This window comes from Adelges cooleyi, unplaced genomic scaffold (assembly GCF_023614345.1).
Source record: "Adelges cooleyi isolate 19-005CV unplaced genomic scaffold, UGA_ACOO_1.1 ACOO_flye_CR_arks_rails_tigmint_CR_PRNA_651, whole genome shotgun sequence".
Taxonomy (NCBI): domain Eukaryota; kingdom Metazoa; phylum Arthropoda; class Insecta; order Hemiptera; family Adelgidae; genus Adelges; species Adelges cooleyi.
The window spans coordinates 9,810,567-9,831,083 of NW_026096352.1; the positions used below are offsets into that span (position 1 = coordinate 9,810,567).

The 20,517-nt window shown below is 32.4% G+C and overlaps 3 protein-coding genes across 4 annotated transcripts; 2 read left to right on the plus strand and 1 right to left on the minus strand.

Annotated features, from left to right (window-relative positions):
* Positions 1–532: 532 nt before the first annotated feature.
* On the minus strand, positions 533–4,223 carry LOC126844384 (nucleotide exchange factor SIL1). 2 transcript variants are annotated; one of them, XM_050582536.1, is made up of 7 exons: positions 3,426–4,223; positions 3,158–3,303; positions 2,820–3,067; positions 2,516–2,690; positions 1,533–1,676; positions 1,287–1,447; positions 533–1,159 (listed from the first exon to the last, which is right to left on the minus strand). In XM_050582536.1, exons 1-7 carry the CDS (start codon positions 3,658–3,660, stop codon positions 892–894), a joined length of 1,377 nt encoding a protein of 458 aa, XP_050438493.1. In that variant the 5' UTR covers positions 3,661–4,223; the 3' UTR covers positions 533–891. The 2 variants fall into 2 exon arrangements, with proteins under 2 accessions (XP_050438493.1, XP_050438496.1); XM_050582539.1 differs by having other exon boundaries at positions 537–1,159; positions 3,164–3,303; positions 3,426–4,219.
* Positions 4,224–4,780: 557 nt separating this feature from the next.
* On the plus strand, positions 4,781–8,527 carry LOC126844383 (T-complex protein 1 subunit theta-like). Its single transcript, XM_050582535.1, has 10 exons — positions 4,781–4,973; positions 5,058–5,228; positions 5,299–5,430; positions 5,484–5,691; positions 6,415–6,476; positions 6,590–6,727; positions 6,925–7,170; positions 7,607–7,810; positions 7,909–8,145; positions 8,274–8,527. Exons 1-10 carry the CDS (start codon positions 4,914–4,916, stop codon positions 8,463–8,465), a joined length of 1,650 nt encoding a protein of 549 aa, XP_050438492.1. The 5' UTR covers positions 4,781–4,913; the 3' UTR covers positions 8,466–8,527.
* A 2,033-nt stretch (positions 8,528–10,560) lies between these two features.
* LOC126844338 (ATP-dependent DNA helicase DDX11) lies at positions 10,561–19,808 on the plus strand. Its single transcript, XM_050582474.1, has 17 exons — positions 10,561–10,808; positions 11,177–11,354; positions 11,491–11,763; positions 12,170–12,379; positions 12,827–12,990; positions 13,238–13,484; positions 13,595–13,747; positions 13,930–14,053; positions 14,190–14,344; positions 15,279–15,408; positions 15,496–15,709; positions 16,574–16,784; positions 17,590–17,739; positions 17,881–18,004; positions 18,393–18,523; positions 19,347–19,565; positions 19,663–19,808. Exons 2-17 carry the CDS (start codon positions 11,184–11,186, stop codon positions 19,705–19,707), a joined length of 2,721 nt encoding a protein of 906 aa, XP_050438431.1. The 5' UTR covers positions 10,561–10,808; positions 11,177–11,183; the 3' UTR covers positions 19,708–19,808.
* Positions 19,809–20,517: the final 709 nt, after the last annotated feature.

The window sequence follows — 20,517 nt, forward strand, 5'->3', positions numbered from 1 at the left end:
CGTAGCATTTTTCAACGTTTCAATGTACCTACCAAAGTGGTATTATTGAAATAGCGTTGGCGTTTAATAGCCGATATGGTGCGTTTTAGCAACAAACGAGTAAATAAATCCAATGTTCACACATACATATTGATGAACATCTGTGGCTGAGTCATAGCCTACGTATATAGTAAATACATAGGTTGCAATAACACAATATCGTACTGAAAACATAACTTTTTATAAATTATATGAACGGCGATAGATTACTATGCTACGCGTAGTGTAAAGAATAATAACTAAAACACCATACCTCCATGCCGGAGCCTGTATAGTATTGAGGTCGGAGGCACCAAATTTTTATAAAATTTGTTCAAATGCCATTTGTATGAAAAAAAAAAAAAAAAAAAAAAGACTTTAGGCTAATAGGCCTTAATTACAGTAGTAATAGCTACTACTTTAAGGGGTTATCGTTGAAGAAATAAAAACATAATTTTCAAATTTTTAATTTGGTTATTATTTCATATGACAAGACAACAGCAAAATAATGAGACGAAAATGACAACGGTTTATACCTTTTATGGATTTTCTTATTACTCTAACATATTATAAATATATATATATATATATATATTATTATGTTAACTTTAATACCTTATATAATAATACCACAGATTAGATAAAACAGGTTTAATCCGTATGTTAAAACATTAACAACAACAACAACAACATAATGTTATTAAAAATACAAATAATGGCACGCTATTTTATGGAACCATTAAATAGACTGCTGCAATTCAAAACACAACACAACTTAGTAGTATACATAACGCAATTTTTAGTTAACAATTAGGAATTTTAAAGATCATAATAGGTTTCTTAATTTGTAATAAAATCAAGACTTTCGCACATTTACTCTGTAACGGGGTCATAGATGTTGGTCAGTTGATTAATGATCGTGTACAACGGTTTGAAAAAAGTATCTTTTGAATATAGTTTTTTATAGAAAATGTACAGTTTATTCAATGAAGCGGAAAATTCCTTGTTTCCTTGTAATTCTAGTTTGCACGATTTTTCCATTGCCAGCAAAGACTTTCCGGCAGCTTCGACAAACTCATGGCTCTCTTCGGTATCGGGATCATCGGACGTCTGAATGAATACATTACCCAAAGTTTGACACCTAAATTGCAAAAAAAAAAATATATATATATATATATCTTGTAAATACACAAACACATTATATATACATATGAACATGTATTATAATATATATTGTCATGTTCAATACAACTAAACGTTTTCCATACCATTTATTACTAACGAGTTTGGCTTTTAAATCTAAATGTTTATATTGCCGAACCCTTTCTTTGGCCAATGAACTCAACTTCTCGTTGGTTTCTTCCTGTAAGGTCAACTCGGCATCTTCTCGTTCGATAACTAGGTCTTCCAAAAGTCGCACTACTTTTAACTTTACGAAAAAAAAAAAAAAAATGTATTACTATTCAGTCTCAAAAGAAAATGTTTTTTTTTTATTATACTCTTATTACTCATACCCTAAGCTTCATATTGTTTTGTGTATTAGTCCTTTGGAAAAGCGACATGAGCATCGGTAAACCTTTACTTTTTATGAACTCTTCTTGAGCTAAAGGAAAACGCCTAATAATGTTCGATAACGCGTACAAACAATTTGCTCGAACCTGCAAATACACACGACCACGAATAAATGTTATTGAATACAAATTGATATGGCTTTATTAACTGTTATTTTTTGGCTAATTATTTTAATTATTATCATTGCGGGACAAAATATACAGACACATGCAACAATGGTGAAAAAAGTAAAAATGTATATCTTCCGTGACCAGTCTCAACCGCAGTTAAGTTGAGAAACAATTTTTTTTAAATGTCACAAATTTATTTATCAAAAACAACCAATCACGCCATCACTCGAATACATCCCTCGTGTGGCGACATTTATACCAATTAAAAAAAAAAACATATGCCACATGTGGAAAATTTAGGGTTCCACCATCCGATTTGGTCTAGAGCTCGGGCAACGGTTAAAAACGATAATACAAGGCCGCATTATGCGCTTAACCCATTAAAGGAATTTAGAAAACAAAAAAAAAATTTTAAACTAACAAAATAATAAAAATAATAAGAATCAATCACGTTTAATTGGAAAAAACAAAAATCATACTGTAGGGACGGGTTCCTTTGGTTGCGTTTATATGACCAGCCCGGACGTGGTAGGTCAGTCTGGCCAGACTTAACAAGTTTTCTCTACAGTTACGAAAAAATACAATTTTCCTATGCAACATTGAGAGCGGTAAAAATACAAACACACGTTTGATGGTGTAACTTTTAAACGAGCGATCACTCAAAGGATAACAAAAAGAACATGTCATAATCAAAAAATTGTTGAGTGTTTGGTGAAAAATTATAATCTTCATTGAGTAAACTATTTTTAAAACGTAACCATTATTGTGTCAAACTACCTAAGTATATACATTTGTATTATTTCTGTTATACATACCAAAAACTCATTGTCGTCTTCGATGTGTTTTAATAAAATAGGTATTGCTTGAGCTTCTAATGCTGCGATTTGAACTTTTGGATTATTTGAAGCTGCAGAACCCAGAAGTTGAGCACCGTGCGCTTTTAAACTGTTTGCACTACTATTGATGCAAGGCAGAATAATGGTTTTTAGTCTAAAAATAAAAATAAAAAATGAGAGCTATATATTTTATTAGACATGGTAGAAATGTATGTACGTATATACTAAATACATATATATATACATATACATGTTTATACAATGTAAAATTTGGCCCAATTACCCGTTTTCTTTAATAAAAACTTCGGCCGTGTCGACTTGATGAACAAGATACTCCAGATCGGTTAAAATATTTACAAGTTGATTTTCATTAGTGTTGAAAGTTTCCATGTGTTCTTTGAACTTCATGGACAGTCCATTCATTATCTCCATATCAGTTTTTACGGTCAAATTTATATCTTTGAGGTCTTTTTTAATTTCATCGTAAGATCTAAATCTGCTCGAAGCCTTCGGAACACCTGTTGTGGCTTTCTGTGAACAGAGGGTGGTTTTTTTTTTTTTTTAAACATTCCCAAACGAGTAGTAATCAAATAATAATAATAATATATAGGATATAGTAACTGTTACTTCAGTTTCATTTTGTGCTACTATGGCCAAGTTGTTTGCACTCGTCGACTGATCGTTTTTATTGTCGTCAATAAGTTTAGCTTGCTTTTCGCCAGTCTCGAGATTCAGTTTCACGTGTAATCCTGCGGGAATAGCTTGATCTACGAGCGAGCAAAAAAAAAAAACACTATAATATATTTTAAATAATTAAATAGATTAATATTATTAAATATTAACACTATTTAATAGAAAAACAATTTTTTTTCAATGGTAATTCCATTACCTTTTTCAATGGTTTGCCATTCGTGAGTCGGCACAAACTCTTTTGTCTTGTTCACCATAGGTTTGTACGTTGTCTGTTCATCGTCCGCAGGTCGTTCTCGAACCAAGTCCTGAAATTTATAAACATCCCGGGTCCACCTGGGATGTAGCGAATCCAAATACAAAAAAATACCTAAAGAGCCAAACACTACTAGCAGTAGCAGGAGCACAAATCTCGACCCGTTCAAATGAAACATAATGTTTGTTTTCTTGCAATGAAATATCGTTGGGAGCAATAATAATATCGTTGTGTAGTACTGTTAGTCACGCGAAAAATATACGACTAATAAACAAAGTAGGTACGAACGAACGCGCGAGTATTGGCAAATTTATATTATTATTGTTGTAGGTATTTACGAAAAATCGCGTATACCGCGGCAGTACACGTTGTCCAATCAGAAATTGAGAACTACAACTGATAACTTCCAACAAACTCTGGATTTGCGATAATAAAATAATAATAACAACAATATGGTAAGGTGCTTGACGGCCGCCGTGGTATGTGTGCCAGTGCCATAGATACTATTAATGGTCTGTCGACCCGCGACACCGCATTAAACGGTCAACAAAAACCAATTTTGTTTTATCACTAGGACGTGGGTTTTATAATTTTTTTTTGTCATGCTTTGAAAACGATCAAGACTATTTGGTCACTTTTTATTCATTCACTTTAAATTTTTTTTTTGGACCGGTGAATATATAGATACCTATGACGTTGAATTTGGGATCCCTCCAAGATTTTCCGGTGGAGACTAGGCTCAAAACATAGAAAAGAGATTAAAATGGCTCAAAATCAAAATGTGCGACGAAAATATTGATAGTACGAGTTTCGGACATACCGTTCCGGTGTTATACACTATATAAGTACCCCATCTTGATGGATCATATTATTTTGTGTAATTCCAGTGAGGTCGCTGTTGGGATAGTGCCGCACTACACGACGCATTTGAATTCCTACTCGAGTAATACATACGTATACGTGCCCAATATACGTATTATACACTATACATGTATAAAAGACAATAGCCGCCGTGACCACACCGGTCACCACCCAACCCTGACCAGGACGCTCCATCAGTCATCTCTATATCGTAGTATGAGCCAATATCACATTGCAAAAATCAAAATTGTTTTATCACAATATTTAAATACGGCATTGTGGTTGAACCTGGTTATTGATAAGAAAAAATATATACTACAGGATGGCTTGGGAACCTATGACTCTGGGAGCTTATGACAGCTTGCCGTTACTGCTGCAGCCGCGGTTAGGTTCCTATCACTGGAAAATATGGGTAACATTTCTTAACCTCAAATAATTCGAGTGAGTAGATTTCAAAAGTAGTCGAAAACTTGTGATTGTGTTCTAAACGTTTTACAAAAATAATTGTTAAAACATTTGAAATTATATTATATTAATTAATTAGTTTTGTTTAATTAAAACGTAAATATTATGGCGTTGCACGTTCCGAAAGCCCCGGGCTTTGCCCAAATGTTAAAAGATGGTGCTATGGTACGTATGGGATGTATGCATCTAATGCCGAATATATTTGCACTTTTCGAGCACGTTTTGTTAATAGTTCCCGAATCTGTTTAGCATCTTTCTGGTCTCGAAGAAGCCGTTTACCGTAATATTGCCGCGTGCAAAGAGTTTGCGGAAACGGTCAAAACGGCATATGGCCCGAACGGCATGAACAAAATTGTCATTAATCACATAGACAAGCTGTTCATTACCAACGATGCCGCGACTATTGTCAAAGAACTGGATGTAAGTAAATTTTATATATTATAATAATTTCGGATTGTAACAACGCAAAGCAATGTATAACCATTGACAGATTGAACATCCAGCTGCCAAAATCATTGTTATGGCTTCCGAGATGCAAGAACAAGAAGTCGGCGACGCCACCAACTTTGTCATCATTCTGGCTGGAGCGCTGCTCGAACAAGCGGAATTGTTACTGAAAATGGTTTGTTTTATCATTTACGTACGGGACACTCGCTAAAAATGTTCATGTTTTAGGGTTTGACACCAGTCGAAGTGTGTGAAGGCTACCAGGTGGCCCTTGACAAAGCCATTGAAATTTTGCCCACGTTGACTTGCCATGAAGTCAAAGACATCAAAAGCAGTTCTGGTGAACAAGCATTAGGACAAGCCATAAAATCGTCGATTATGAGCAAACAATACGGTCAAGAACAATTTATCACGGATCTTGTAATCGAAGCTTGTTGTGAGTATTATAATATATGTTAATGCAATAAATCTTCCTGGTCGGAAACATTTTTTTTTTTTTCTACTTAGATATCAATTTTTGTGCTGATTATAATTTCCCGTATAGTAGTGTATAATAACTACTTATTATTATTCACAATATTGGTTTATAAACTTAAAGAAAAACAATACAAAATTAACAATCATTAACTTTGAGCGAATGTGCAGCTGTTGCAGTGTAATCGCTAGTACTTGCACATAATTTGTGCAAACTAAATTCTTGTAATTATATTTTTTATCTAATTACGAAAGGATTTTGGTAAAAAAAATACCATCAATTACAGAAGGGTTTCCAATAGAAACTTTCTACTATAATAATAGGGTTTCCAATAGAAACTTTCTACTATAATAATAATAATAAGATCCCAATGTATAATTATTAACAAACCACAAAAGTTAATTAAATGTTCTTTACAAGTATATAGGTAGACAATAGTAATATAGTTTATATAACTATAGTGTATATACTAGATTATATATCAGTTTGGCGCCATGGCCAAACAAGGCTATCGCTTGGCTGTTTGTGGTTGAGCTGTTTCCAGCTAGTTGGGCCACTATCGACCAGCACTCTGTGTTCAAAATTGATTTTTCGTTTATAGAATTTTTATTTATTTGATAGGTATATATGAATTATGTTGTAAATAATTTATATATATGTATAACAACATGTATATTCTTTCAGCGTCAATTTTGCCAGAGAAATCAACGTTCAATGTAGACAATGTCAGAGTGTGCAAAATTTTGGTAAAATACATACTATTAACTAGTTATTAAATAAAATATTATTATTAAATAATTATTATAGTAATACATACATTATTAACAGATTGTTATTTATTTCCCCCCCCTCACAATAGGGTTCAAATTTATACAACTCGTCCGTCGTCAACGGTATGGTTTTTAAGCGTACAAATGAAGGAGACATTACCAAACAAACAAATGCTAAAATTGCAGTTTACACGTGTCCTATTGACATAACCACTACAGAAACAAAAGTAATACATATTACTAGTAGAGATATTTTTGTTGAGATTTACATATTATAGATATTATTATTATACGTATTATTATTACTATATACAGGTATAGACATATTATTATGTCTATATTTCAACGACATTGTATACGTTATTATATTATTTTTGTTTGTCGTAATGCGCGCAATATAATTGTAATGATTTTGTTGTTTTAGGGTACCGTCCTGATTAAATCCGCCGAAGAATTGCAAAACTTTAGCCGTGGTGAAGAAATGGTACTCGAAGAACAAATTAAAGCCATAGCTGATGCGGGCGTAACGGTTATCGTTGCGGGCGGCAAATTTGGTGACATGGCGTTACACTACTTGAACAAATACAAGATTATGGGCGTTCGTCTGATGAGCAAATTTGATTTGAGACGGTTATGCAAATCCGTATCGGCCACAGCGCTGCCAAGACTCGTGAGTTTCATACTGTTGTGTACCTACTATCACATTAGTGATGAAACTTTAGCTCGAGTTACAGTAGTGTATAACTCGACTTTGTATTATAGTAAAACAAAACACGCTAGATAACATTTTAACAATTGAAACCCTTTTGTTGAAACTATTGTAAGTAGTATCAACGTGGTAACTGCTTGTAAGTAGTTGTGCAATATATTGTATAGTAGTTACAAAATATGTTGGTTGGTGCGTTTGTATGGTTTCACAAAGGCACTACAATCATCACCCGTTTCTGTTGTGTTTGTAGTCTTCATCATCCTTTTGGAATTTCTGTTCTACATAAATTGCTAATGCTTGCAGCAAGCAGTACATTTTGTGTAGCGTGTACAATATAGTAACATACATTTAATGAAAAAACATTTTTTTTTTTTTTTACATATACTGTATATTTTAGACGCCGCCAAACAAAGAAGAACTCGGTTTTGCCGATTGTGTGTACGTCGATGAACTGGGTGATACGTCATTGGTAGTTTTTCGTTTAGACGGTAAAGATTCTCGAATGTCCACAATTGTCGTACGCGGAGCTACCGACAATTTTATGGATGACATCGAAAGGGCTATCGACGACGGTGTGAACACGTTTAAAGGAGTTTCTAGGGTATGTGCGCGAGATGCGTGATGAAAGATTTCAATTTCGGTCACCGACCAACCACACTTGGGGGTTGTCATCGATTTATCGTGCATCTATTATTGCAGGATGGAAGATTACTACCAGGAGCCGGAGCCACTGAAATGGAACTCTCCTATCAGGTCGGTCAGTTTGCTGACACGTTACCCGGGTTGGAACAGTATGCGGCCAAACGATTTGCAATTGCTCTAGAAGGTTTTGTCAAAATTTTAGCCGACAATACTGGCGTCAAATCCAATGAAACTTTAGCCGACCTGTATTCACAACATAGTAAAGGCAACAAAAATGCAGGTTTCAACATTGAGGTGAATGCGGTATAATATAATTTCAATATAATTATTATTACGTAGATACATTTTGTTAAATTTATGTTTTTAAATGAGACTCGCATGACTTGTGTATTGGAGGATATATTGAATTTTTCTTTTTACAGGCAAAGGGATCGTCTTTGTTGGATGTGGTCGAAGCCGGTATTATTGACTCGTTCCTCGCAAAGTATTGGGGACTAAAGTACGCCACACAAGCGGCTTGTACTATATTGAAAGTCGATCAAATCATTATGGCCAAGCGCGCGGGAGGACCAAAAGCTCCCGGTGGTCGTGCTCCCGACGATGACGATGCATAATCTATTTGTACCTTCTTTTTTTTACTCACTAATTCAAGTTACTAACTTTTTTTTTTTTTTTTTTTATAATAGTATTGATAAATGCATTTGTACTTTAAATATTAAGAATCTATTAAAAAAAAAAAATACATTTCTAATAAACCTATAAAATCGAATTAATTTAATATTAATAATGCGTAAAGTATATTGATTGATTAATTACAAACTATGTATAATATAATATACATATACATTTGATAGATTTTTTAACCGCTTGAAAGGTGGTTCTTTTTATTAGACTAAAAGTTGTAATAAAAAAAAATTCAAGTGAGAACTTCAGTCGGTGAGTTATAGCATTGAGTATAACATATATTGTACAATATGTGTTAATAAAATTGTTTATTTCTAAATTTGACATGGTCAACGATACTGAATCATCGTTGGCAGAGTGTATCGACGCTCTGTACGTTATTCACTGGAATTTTACGAATCTGTTGGCCGTGATGATGGTACAGATACGTTTGGTACATCTGAAAAAGATGCCGTTAAAAAAACGATTTCACAACAATTGGACAATGTACATTAGATTTAGGGAATTTTTTACAATCAAAGGACACCGACGGACGCCTGCTGTATAACGAAAAGTTCAATCCCAGGAAAAGCGATATTTTGTTCGGCAACAAAGCAATAATAATTGCGAAAGACTTACTGGCCGATAAGTCGATCGACTATAATATAAGTGTCGGTGTGGCTATTTTAAACGAATTCTGCCATTGCGACGACGTCAAAGTGGAAAGTACCCGCCGATCCGTTGGTTTGTCAGTGAAAAAAGTACAAAGTATTGCTTTGGAAAACGGACTACACGCGTCGTTCATTAAGAACACGCGGAACGTGGTTAAAATAAGTAATATTACGCCAAGGTTTTTATAAAATACGTTAAAACAATACTTTTGGGAATTGATTTCCAGGTAATTTATTCATCATTGTCTGCAAGACATTTTGTAGCAAAATATTTCCTTTTGGCGAAAATCTATGAAAATTAACGATAATTTATATATTTTTATTTATATATGTATATGTATATATATATATATATATATATATATATATATATATATATATATATATTATTTTTGTTTTATTCTTTAGCCGTACTTATTTTTATACTTGTTTCTTTGCTATCGACACTGGGGTCCACATATTGCATTCAATATACCTATTTTGGTTTTGTGAATGTAATGTTAATATTTATGGAATTTCTTTCGGATCTATATAAGCTACGTCTCGCACAGTTAGACGAAATGTACCTTTAACAAAAAAAAAATGTATACATACATTTTTTATGTGTATGAAAATTAAGATAATTATCACCTACCCAGTAAATACTTATTTGTTATTGGTTTTTTTGAAAATATTTTAATGTTTTGGACAATAAAATTAGTGATAAATTGTATGTCCATCGCGTAATGATGGATGTGTAATAATTTACAATACAATTATGTTAACACCGTATTAAAGAAATAACGAAAAAATATTATTTTATAATCTAATCGATGCGATTTTTATTAAAATGTTTTAAAATTGGTCCATAAACATACACCGTTAATAATTTTGCATGTTTATCCTAATATTATATATTATGATATTCATCGTATATACGTTGGTATTTTTGCGATGCGGTTTTCTGGCTGTTGAATTTTTATCGAGTAGCTTTAATGTCGACCGGAGTTTTGACTCTTGATACCCTAATCAGCTCGCTTGGGTGATAATATGGAGGCAGATGTTAAAACAGAAGTGTCACCACTTTCAATGAAAGCAAAACGAGTGGCGACCATTTTGTAAAAACCTATTAAGTTACTATGTGTTATATCTATACATGACTAAAAATAATAATGTATATAGATGGCAACATGGCAGTCATGGTGTAGCCTTAAGAAGATGGCCGCCGCGTTTTTGTGTGATAAGCATCTTCCCCGTGTTAATTTGTATCGGTGTCCGGGTCCGGTTTTTATTATCTACGGGGTCCGGGATGTAATACCACAGAATAAACATGTTTAATGATTTGGTTAAATTGATAACATACCGGTTTGGCATCAGAGTTCCCGCTTAAAATCGTTTTTCATTCCTATCAAAATTTAGATTTTTGCCATTGTTCATTAATGTATAAATTAAAACCCATTTTACTTTGGTCAACCGTATTGTTCAGTACCTTTTTAATTGCAAACCATTAGCGTTTTATAAGTCTGCAGTATCCACTTTACAGTGTATTTAGTATTTTTATTTTATTTTATTGTGATCAATTGACTGGGGGTAGTCTTCATTACTACAATACTACTACTTTGTATACCGTGAAACATATTTATGGTAAGTAAATAATAATTGTTCAAAATATTATATCGAACGTGTATAATATGTTGTTCAATATAATATGTACAACATGCAACATACCACAGCTGACAAATAGTATGGCACACTTGGAATTACAATTTTTTTCTCATCGTTTTCGTTATTTCTCATCTTATTTTAAATGTTTACGAACGAGTCGGTTTCTTAATTAATATTATGCAGCTCAACATTTATGTTGAATTTCTTATCAAAATATGTGCCAATGTAATCTGATCTGGACGTAGATTTGCGAGTTATGTAAACATTAAATCACCATATAGCTATAATATAATTTTGGCTAAATATTATTATATTATATTCTCTGATTAAAATTTCTTCCGTTTCAGGTTCAACATGCCTACGTCTGTAGATTTTAACGGCATTGTTGTCGAAGAAAAACTAACCGCCCCTTTGAGTTTTCCATTTCCATTTGAACCGTATCAAATTCAACATGATTTCATGACCAATCTTTATACAGCGATTGAAAATAAGAAGCTGGGAATTTTCGAAAGTCCCACCGGTACCGTAAGTAAAATTCATGTTTAAATGTAATTTTTAATCATAATAATTTTCGGACTAAACGGATTGACGATGAAGGACAGACAAACATACAAACATTAATTTTTATATATATATATATATATATATAATTTGTTTTCAGGGTAAAACATTGAGTATTATATGTGGTGCAGTGCGGTGGCTGTACGACAACGAAGAAAGAGAATTGAGGCAGCTGAAAATGACATTGGATTCACTGGCGGTGAAAAACGGAAGCAAAAACGCTGGCGATAAGGACGATGATGATGACGACGACGACGACGATTGGATAACCGGTCAAGCTAGGTTGGTGAAGAAACAACAACAAGTGTACGAAATCAGTACAATGCTCAAAGCGTTAGAAGAATTTAATTATAACATTGAGCAAATTAAAGTGGTAAACATTTGACGTTGTTGTTGTAAAATTAAGTCAGTTTAGTTGTTTAGTGTCAGTTAGATATTGTTATTGTTAAAAATCATCCATTATCTCCTCCGTGTTGAAACTTTCATGAATTGGACGGGATCAGGCGTACGAGTATCAGATTTATCCATGTCGCTGGCAGAGTCGAAACGTCGGCTTGAAACCAGTGACATGGAAAAATCTGAAACTCATCCGCACAATCCACATTAGGTCCATCTCGTCTAGACAATATTGTATCTATTTGATTATAAATTATTACATTTCATTATACCGTGTAAGATATCTTGATTATTTTGTCTAGATATCTTGATGTTAATTAATTTTATCTCCGTCTAACGCTCTGCTGAACTGTAATAATTTGATTTTTATATATTTTACACAGGAACAGCGACAAAAGAAAGACAAGTCCAGACTTCTGGCACACAGAAGCATTTTAAATCAAAAAAATGGTATCGAAATTGAAAACGAAGAAAACGGTAAATTCGTGTTGGACGAAGAATCAGAATTTTTACTCGAAGAATACGATCAGTGTACTTCCAAGGACAGTGTTGACGAAACGACAGATGAAAAAGTCGAGTATGAAGGAGTCAAGGTATTGTCGAGGAGAATGATTACTTACTTACAAAAAAATATATATATTTATATCGACAATTGTATGGATGTAATGGCAAAAAATGAATAAAAATTTACACAGGACAGTTTTTTGCTCGGAAATCTTATAAAATACTTTAGAGGACGTTGTAATATTTCCTATTGCATTTATTTCTAGGAGTATTGCTTTATTTTTGTTTTAGATGTTTTCTTTTTTATTTGCTAAATGAAGGGTAGATACATAATCTTTTCTTGTTGTTATGAACGACTTTACCCTGAAAATTTACAAAATTTCTAAAATTTTTCTTGTGTATATTTGTTTTTTGTTATATTCTTGTAATATTTATATAACCACCCCCCCCCCCTCCCCATCACAAACATATTATTATTGATAGTACCTGTATGTGTTGTAATATATAATTGTTTTTTTTTTTTTATTCTCTTACAGATTTATTTTTGTAGTCGAACTCATTCACAATTGACACAGTTTGTGGCCGAAATGAAAAAAAGCCCGTATTCGGCTACACGTATTGTGTCGTTGGCGTCGCGCCAAAACTATTGTATAAACAAAACCGTTAAGAACCTGAAAAATATAACACTAATGAATGAAAGGTATGTATTTTTATTTATTTTATATATTTATGTATAAAAATATATATATTATATAAATTATATAATTAAGAGTATTTATATAATTAAAAAAAAATTATATTATAAATCGCTTTTCAAGATATTAATCACAGTCCGGTTACAGTAGATAACTGCACGTTTTTTTTTTTTTTTTTTAAAAGTCGTGTACCCACAAATTATTGTGTGACTTTTAGATATCATAATAATTGTTCTGTTTCAAAAAAAACAGATGCTTGGAAATGGGCAAGTCAAAACCGAGTCAGAAGTCGACCAAAGTGTCGACGAACGGTGAGGTGTTGAAAAAGAAAAAATCCGAGCCTGTTTGCAAGTGTCCATACAACGACAAAGAAAAAATAAAATATTTGGCCGAAGAAGTGACCGTAGATGCCCGGGACGTGGAGGAGCTGGTGAAAAGAGGAGAAGAATTGCAAACGTGCCCATACTATGCGAGTAGGGAATCGGTTAAATTTTCGCAGGTAAAATTTAACTGCCGCCGGCGTGTATGCCGTTTTTGATCGATACGCATTATAACCACTGGCATAGCGGCGATGCTAATAATTACTATTATGGTTTTTTGTTTTCTTAGGTTATAGTTTTGCCGTACAACACTTTGTTGCACAAAAGCACTCGGGAAGCGAGCGGTATAAAACTAGACGGTAACATATTCATTATCGACGAAGCTCACAATTTATTGGATACCATCGGGCACATTCACAGCTCCCAAATTAATGGTCAACAAGTATGATACAATAATAATAATTATTTTTTGCACATTGTTGTTTTATTTTTTTTTTAATATCCTAGCTAAAACAGCTATGATATTAAAGAATAAAAAGAGTCCAAACGACTCTGTATAAAAATCAACTCTGTAGTGTTAATAAAAGCACGATAATGTTATTGTGTTGCTATTTATATTTTCAGCTAACACACAGTTACAGTCAGTTGATACAGTACAGAGATAAATTTAAATTGAGATTCAGCGCTTCTAACTTGCTCAATCTAAACCAGTTAATATATGTCATTGAAAAACTCATTGTTATGCTCGGTAGTTATATGATGCATATTGTTTTTTTTTTTTTATCAGCTAGTTATTATCGCTAAACAATAACTATACTGTTATGGTTGTGTACAGCTATAATAATAATATTTTACCTAGAACTAACTGGGATAATATTTTATAGGCGGAACTCCTGGCGTTAGTCACGTCGAAGCCAGTCGTAAAGGTGTAGATTCCAAAGTGTATACGCTCGAAGATTTTGTACATCAAGCCGAAATCGACCATTTAAATATGTTCATTCTTGTGGATTTTTTCAAAAGAAGTAAAATTGGTCAAAAAGTAATAACAAAGAAAAATGATCATTTTTATATTTGTTTAATGTAGACATATATATATTGTATATAATGTATGTCTAAATATATATATATATATATATATATATATATATATATATATATATATATATATAATGTATGTCTAAATATATATATATATATAAATTTGTATATACCGTAAGACTCGTTTTAACGCTCTACACCAGTTTTCTCTTAAAAATGTAATGACATAATTTCTTTTTTGAAAACATTTTTGTTTTACATATATATTACAATATTAGATAATATTCACATTTTTAACTTTTTTAGCATTTTTTTAGAGCTTTATGATTTTTTGAAAAATTAAACTCATATTATAAAGGTCAATGTTTTAAAGTTAAAAAATTTAGACTGGAGAAAAATGGTGCAGTGTAAAAATGATTTTATTTGAACGCATATTTTGTCAACTGCACTCCACATATCGTCCTAAAATGTTTAACTTTAATGATACTTTAAAAATAATTATTCTTCAAAACTGGTAGTCGACCTGTAAAAATGTTCAATAAATTATTCTTAATTTTAAAAAATTCAATTAAATATATACGTTACCATTTGAGTTTTCAACGTTGATAAAGATCGTGCAAATACTGAAAATATTCGAGTAAACAGCTTTTCTATTAGTATCGGATTTATTTTTTCTATTCATTTTTTTTTTTTTTGTTAATCATCACTAAAACGTCAAAATCAATGTATAAACACGTTAGAGCTGTGTATTTTATGATACAATAAAAAAAATCCCTTGCACCCCCTAATAATATTGCGATACATAAATATATATATATTTTTATATAATAGATTTTATATAAAAGGGTTTATATTATTTGTGTATAGAGTGTGCGCATTGGAATGAGAAATTTATTTACTCGATTGTATGAGAAAACCGACATTTTTTTTTCCAGATTCGAGGTTATACCGAAAAATATATGCCTTCGGTTGTGTTACAAAACAACAAGCCCAAATTGAGTAGTTTACAAGCGTTTCTAAAAGACATTGAGTCGAAAAAAACCAAAAAAGGCAAACCGAAAGATGGTCGGCAAATTTTTTTGAAAAATATTAACGCAATTTAAAACGGTGATGTTTATTATTAAACGTTGTTGATGTGATGTTGTTTTAAAGATGAAAACAAACTGGCAGATTCGGCGACGCCGCCACCCGAACAAACAAGTAACAACCCTCTAGCACCGGTGATGGCGTTTATCGAATCTTTAACTAACCACTGTGAGGACGGACGCATCGTGTGTTCGAGACAAGCGTTTGTCGGTAAAGGGACATTGAAATTTTTGCTTTTGAATCCCGCCGTCCATTTCAAAGAAATTGTCGATAAAGCGCGGTATGGTATAATTTTATGATTTGAGTATATTATATTTTATGTTGTACTAATTTAGTATATATATATACATATATATACATAAATATATATATGTATATATTCATCATTAGACTGTGTCTAAAGAAATCGTTTTTTTTAATATTTAACCGCCCACCCACCCATCGATAGTAGGTAGTCTGTTTGTATAACAAATGTTTAAAATCTCAGATCCCTAGCAATTAGTATTTCCTCGTGTAGTACTATAGTACTTTTATAGTACTTTTTTTGTTGCATTTGCCTAAAATGGGAGTTTTAATAAAATATGTTTCGATAAAAAAATTCAAACAAAAACTAATCCGATTTTTTTTTAATTTGAAAAAAAGATTCTCATAGCAAAAATTGGATACTAGAAAATCATTCTTTAATATTTCGTGATAAAGGTTTTTTATTTTTCTAACAAGTTTTTCAAGTTATCAGTTTCAATGGTCTATCACTTGTTAAAAACAATTTTCATAGTGAAATATCGACACAATGGTTTTCAAGTGTCATATTTTTCGTATATTTTTGATAAGTTTTCAAAGTGGAATTTTTTTTTCAACGAAAAATTGAAATTCCCGAATTAAGTCAAACGCGAAAAAATTCTATGCTAGGGATCTGGAATTTTAGGCCACTATCGCTACTAAGTAAAGTGTCCACCTCAATTTCGAAACCAACATTTTTGTCGCCATTTACTATGTTTACAGTTTGGCTAAGGTTTCATTTAGATTTTTACACATTTATAATGTAATACATAGGTGGCGCGCAACATAATATAATATAATAAATTTATTTAAAAACAATTTCTTTAATTTATACCGGAAATATAATTCTATTTGACATTTATAGATCGGTCATTGTTTCTGGCGGCACAATGGAACCCATATCCGAATTTAAAGATCAGCTTTTCAACACCGATGGTAACGAATCCAATAGAATAATGCACTTCAGTTGCGGTCATGTAGTGCCGTCCGATAATATTTTACCATTGGTCGTGTGCGCCGGGCCGACGGGAAAACAGTTGGACTTTTCTTACCAAGAAAGGTCAACAACTAAAATGGTAAACATTAAAGTCATTGTTAACCGTGCCACTAAATGACGTTGGATTGATTGAAATTGTTTTTTTTCTCTACATTTTGACATTGACGTTGAGCGTAAATAAAAAAAACAAGATATTATTGTTATTATACTCGATTGTGTACACAATTTTTACCAATACGGTCTAGCGTCGGAGAAATTAATCATTATCGGTATTGAGCGACGATTTTATTATGCGAAAACACAACGTTCCATTATTATTATAATTATAGATATACGCTCGCTCGTTTAAATAGACGACAATAAACTAAATGCGGGTGATTTTATTATTCGGAAATAAAAAACTAGGTCTTTTAATTTTATGTTATACGATCGTTTGTGTAAAATAGTCGATAATAAAACGTGAATGCGGAAGATTTCTTTGTGCTGAAACGATATTTAAGCGGTAAATACGGTATGCGCTCATGTTATGTGAACTTTTACCATGTTGCTTAGGTATTGTAGTGTGTGGTGACTGTTTTGAACATCTAATGTCAGAATAAAATAATATCAGCAGCATGAAAAAAATTCTTAGTACACATCACGTTGAACGATTTTCAAAACTTTCTCCTGTAAACGGCAAATGGAATTCATAACTTGTGCGGTTTTTCGTTATTTGCCGTATTTCTCATTGTCCTAATGAAAGACTTTTTTTTTTAACTAATAACTAACTTATATTTTAACTAACTAATAAATGCCATTTTCATAGAGTACAACGGGGTTCAAGTGTAGAATTCAATATTGAAGCGTAGTAAATGTATTATTTAAATTTTTTTGTTTTTTTACAGTTGAATGAAATTGGTTCGATACTTGAAAACGTCTGCCGAACAGTACCGGCCGGTATCGTTTGTTTTTTCCCATCGTACGATTATGAACAATTTGTTTATCAACATTTAGAAAAAAACAAAGTCATAAGTAGGCTTTCGGATAGAAAAAAAGTGAGTGATGACGCATGAAGTATATTCATCAGTGAACGCCCAAAGTTTACTTTGACAATATTTATGTTATTATTATTTCTTTACTATAAATATAATATTGATATAATATTATATAAATGTTATATTGTTGTTACTTTTCAGGTGTTTAGAGAACCAAAAACCACTAATCAAGTGGACGAAGTGTTGAAGAACTATTCACAGACCATAACAAAAGCGTTGGTGGCTGATTCAAAATTAACGGGAGCGCTAATGTTCAGTGTCATAGGTAATGGAACAATATTAAATAGGTATTTAAAATGGCATCCAAGCCAAAAATTCATATACACATCCTATACTGTATATAATATTCGCTATAATTGTAATTACATATATATATATATAATGTAAATCCGTGTATATTTTTCGCGAAAATTCGGTTAAGCGCGCTACAACAGAGTGCGGAAATTATTTAGAACTTTGGGTAACGTCAGCAACTTTTGTACAATATACGGCGCTATCTACCTGTTAGGGTTGTTTTTGTTTTTTAACCAATCAACGCTCGGTCTTGTGGTACTATTATGGTATATTAGTATTGTTACATCAACTAAACTAGTATGTACTAGCTATACTCAGCTCAAAGCTGTATGATTTTTTTTTTTTTTTTTTCAATACAGGAGGTAAATTGAGCGAAGGCCTCAATTTTAGTGACGATTTAGGCAGATGCGTCATTGTTATTGGACTACCGTATCCAAACATCAAGTCGGCGGAACTACAAGAAAAAATGAACTACCTTAATACTCATATGGTAAAGTTAATTTTTTTTAAATAAGTTCAATGCGTAACATAGATAAGTATATCTTGAGCCGGAGCAGCCCCATATAGACAATGTACATATAATGGCCACCGCGCTCAAGATGATGTACTCGATTGGTTTTTTGAGACCAATTTTGTTGTTCTTCGATAATGTAATGTAAGTTAGTAATAGTTTTTTTTTTTTTTTACGATACCGTTAAATATTCCAACAATTAATGTTATGTTTAAATATCAAAGTATCACAGTATGTTGAGTCATAAGAAACGTTAATTGCAAACAATTGTTATATTTTTAATATACCTACCTATGTATTATAGGTATAATTCATACGAGTGTATTGAAAAAACATTAGTGTACATTTTTTCAAGAAACACACATTTATAATTTTCTAAACCATATTCACAGTAGTACGTGTAGAGTTTAATAGAGTATAGTATGACGTGTAGAGTTTAGTAGAGTATAGTAAAGTATAGTATGACGTGTAGAGTTTAGTAGAGTATAGTAAAGTATAGTATGACGTGTAGAGTTTAGTAGAGTATAGTATGTGTAGAGTATAGTAAAGTATAGTATGACGTGTAGAGTTTAGTAGAGTATAGTAAAGTATAGTATGACGTGTAGAGTTTAGTAGAGTAGTATGTGTAGAGTATAGTAAAGTATAGTATGACGTGTAGAGTTTAGTAGAGTATAGTATGTGTAGAGTATAGTAAAGTATAGTATGACGTGTAGAGTTTAGTAGAGTATAGTATGACGCGTATAATAGTAGTCGTAGTGCTATTTTTTTTTTTTTTATCCACAATTTTACTGTAATTCCAAAGGGTAAAGGGACGGGTCAAGAGCATTACGAGAATTTGTGCATGAAAGCCGTGAATCAGTCGATTGGCCGGTCTGTGCGCCATCAAAACGACTACGCGGCCGTCTTGCTCCTAGACCATCGTTACCAGAGGGACAACGTTAAGAACGCACTGCCCAAGTGGCTGCAACCGTCGTTACAAATACACAGCACGTTCGGAGCGTCTTTCTGCCAGTTGAACAAGGTATTTTGGACAGTTGTTTTTCTCTTTTTCGCTGTTACTCAATCGGCAGTAATATAGAACACAAGCGGCCGCAAATAATCGTTTTATTTTATTTCAGTTTTTCACGTCCAAGAAGAAACTACTAAGAGAGGCGACGTCTTGAAATATTTTCTTTCTTCTAGTATAAATGTATTATGTTGTATAATAGTTTTCAATTTGAAGAAATTTAACATATTATTACGCTTTTATTTAATCTATTTTAGTGCTTAGGTATTTTTTTTTTTTTTTGTTCAAATGTTTGGTACTAGATTTTACACAAAAAAAAATAAGCGTTCTTCCTACTAGCTATTAAAAAAATAAACATACTTACTTCCTACCAGCTATTTAAAAAAAAAAAAAAAACATTTTTTCTACCTTTTTTTTTTTTTTTTACATTAATCGTTTTAGTTTAAGTGTAAGCAATTGTGAATGGTTCATATTATTATATTCATTCGCGGCGAGTGGCTGCTATACACATAACCGTATTGTTAAGTGTAAGCAATTTTTTCGTATTCAATGTTGAGTGTATATATATATATATATATGTTTTGTAAATGAAATCAAATATAAAAGTAAATCGAAAATGCCCTGTCGTTCAGCGTGTCGTTTTTTTTTTTTTTAAACTTAAAATCCGTCACAGTTGGTTGGACATAGATTTTACGTTCAGTGCCCCGGAATTGGCCAATGACAATATTACAAGATCTATACCAACACTGGTACGGAACTTGTAATATTTAGGTAAATTCTTCATTAACAACGGTCGTACAGTGCGCACACCATTAGCTACGGAAAATGACTTGCAGGCATGTTGGAGACCAGTCTCTCCAGGACGACTTCGCCGATCTCATCGTTGAGGTCCCGCCTATGGGAGTCCCAGACCGGACACTCCACTAGCGTGTGGTAGGCACTACCAGTGGAAGCACGATGGACTGGG

What these genes read in the sequence shown, in the direction of transcription:
- LOC126844384 (XM_050582536.1), bottom strand. Translation starts at nt 3,660, where the DNA reads ATGTTTCATTTGAACGGGTCGAGATTTGTGCTCCTGCTACTGCTAGTA. An exon ending in ATGGCAAACCATTGAAAAAG is followed by an intron (nt 3,304 to 3,425) that starts GTAATGGAATTA and finishes GCTCGCTCGTAG; the next exon opens with ATCAAGCTATTCCCGCAGGA. An exon ending in GTTTTTATTAAAGAAAACGG is followed by an intron (nt 2,691 to 2,819) that starts GTAATTGGGCCA and finishes TTTTATTTTTAG; the next exon opens with ACTAAAAACCATTATTCTGC.
- LOC126844383 (XM_050582535.1), top strand. Translation starts at nt 4,914, where the DNA reads ATGGCGTTGCACGTTCCGAAAGCCCCGGGCTTTGCCCAAATGTTAAAA. An exon ending in TCTTGTAATCGAAGCTTGTT is followed by an intron (nt 5,692 to 6,414) that starts GTGAGTATTATA and finishes ATATTCTTTCAG; the next exon opens with CGTCAATTTTGCCAGAGAAA. An exon ending in ATGCAGGTTTCAACATTGAG is followed by an intron (nt 8,146 to 8,273) that starts GTGAATGCGGTA and finishes TTCTTTTTACAG; the next exon opens with GCAAAGGGATCGTCTTTGTT.
- LOC126844338 (XM_050582474.1), top strand. Translation starts at nt 11,184, where the DNA reads ATGCCTACGTCTGTAGATTTTAACGGCATTGTTGTCGAAGAAAAACTA. An exon ending in AAAACTCATTGTTATGCTCG is followed by an intron (nt 14,054 to 14,189) that starts GTAGTTATATGA and finishes AATATTTTATAG; the next exon opens with GCGGAACTCCTGGCGTTAGT. An exon ending in ACTACCTTAATACTCATATG is followed by an intron (nt 18,524 to 19,346) that starts GTAAAGTTAATT and finishes GTAATTCCAAAG; the next exon opens with GGTAAAGGGACGGGTCAAGA.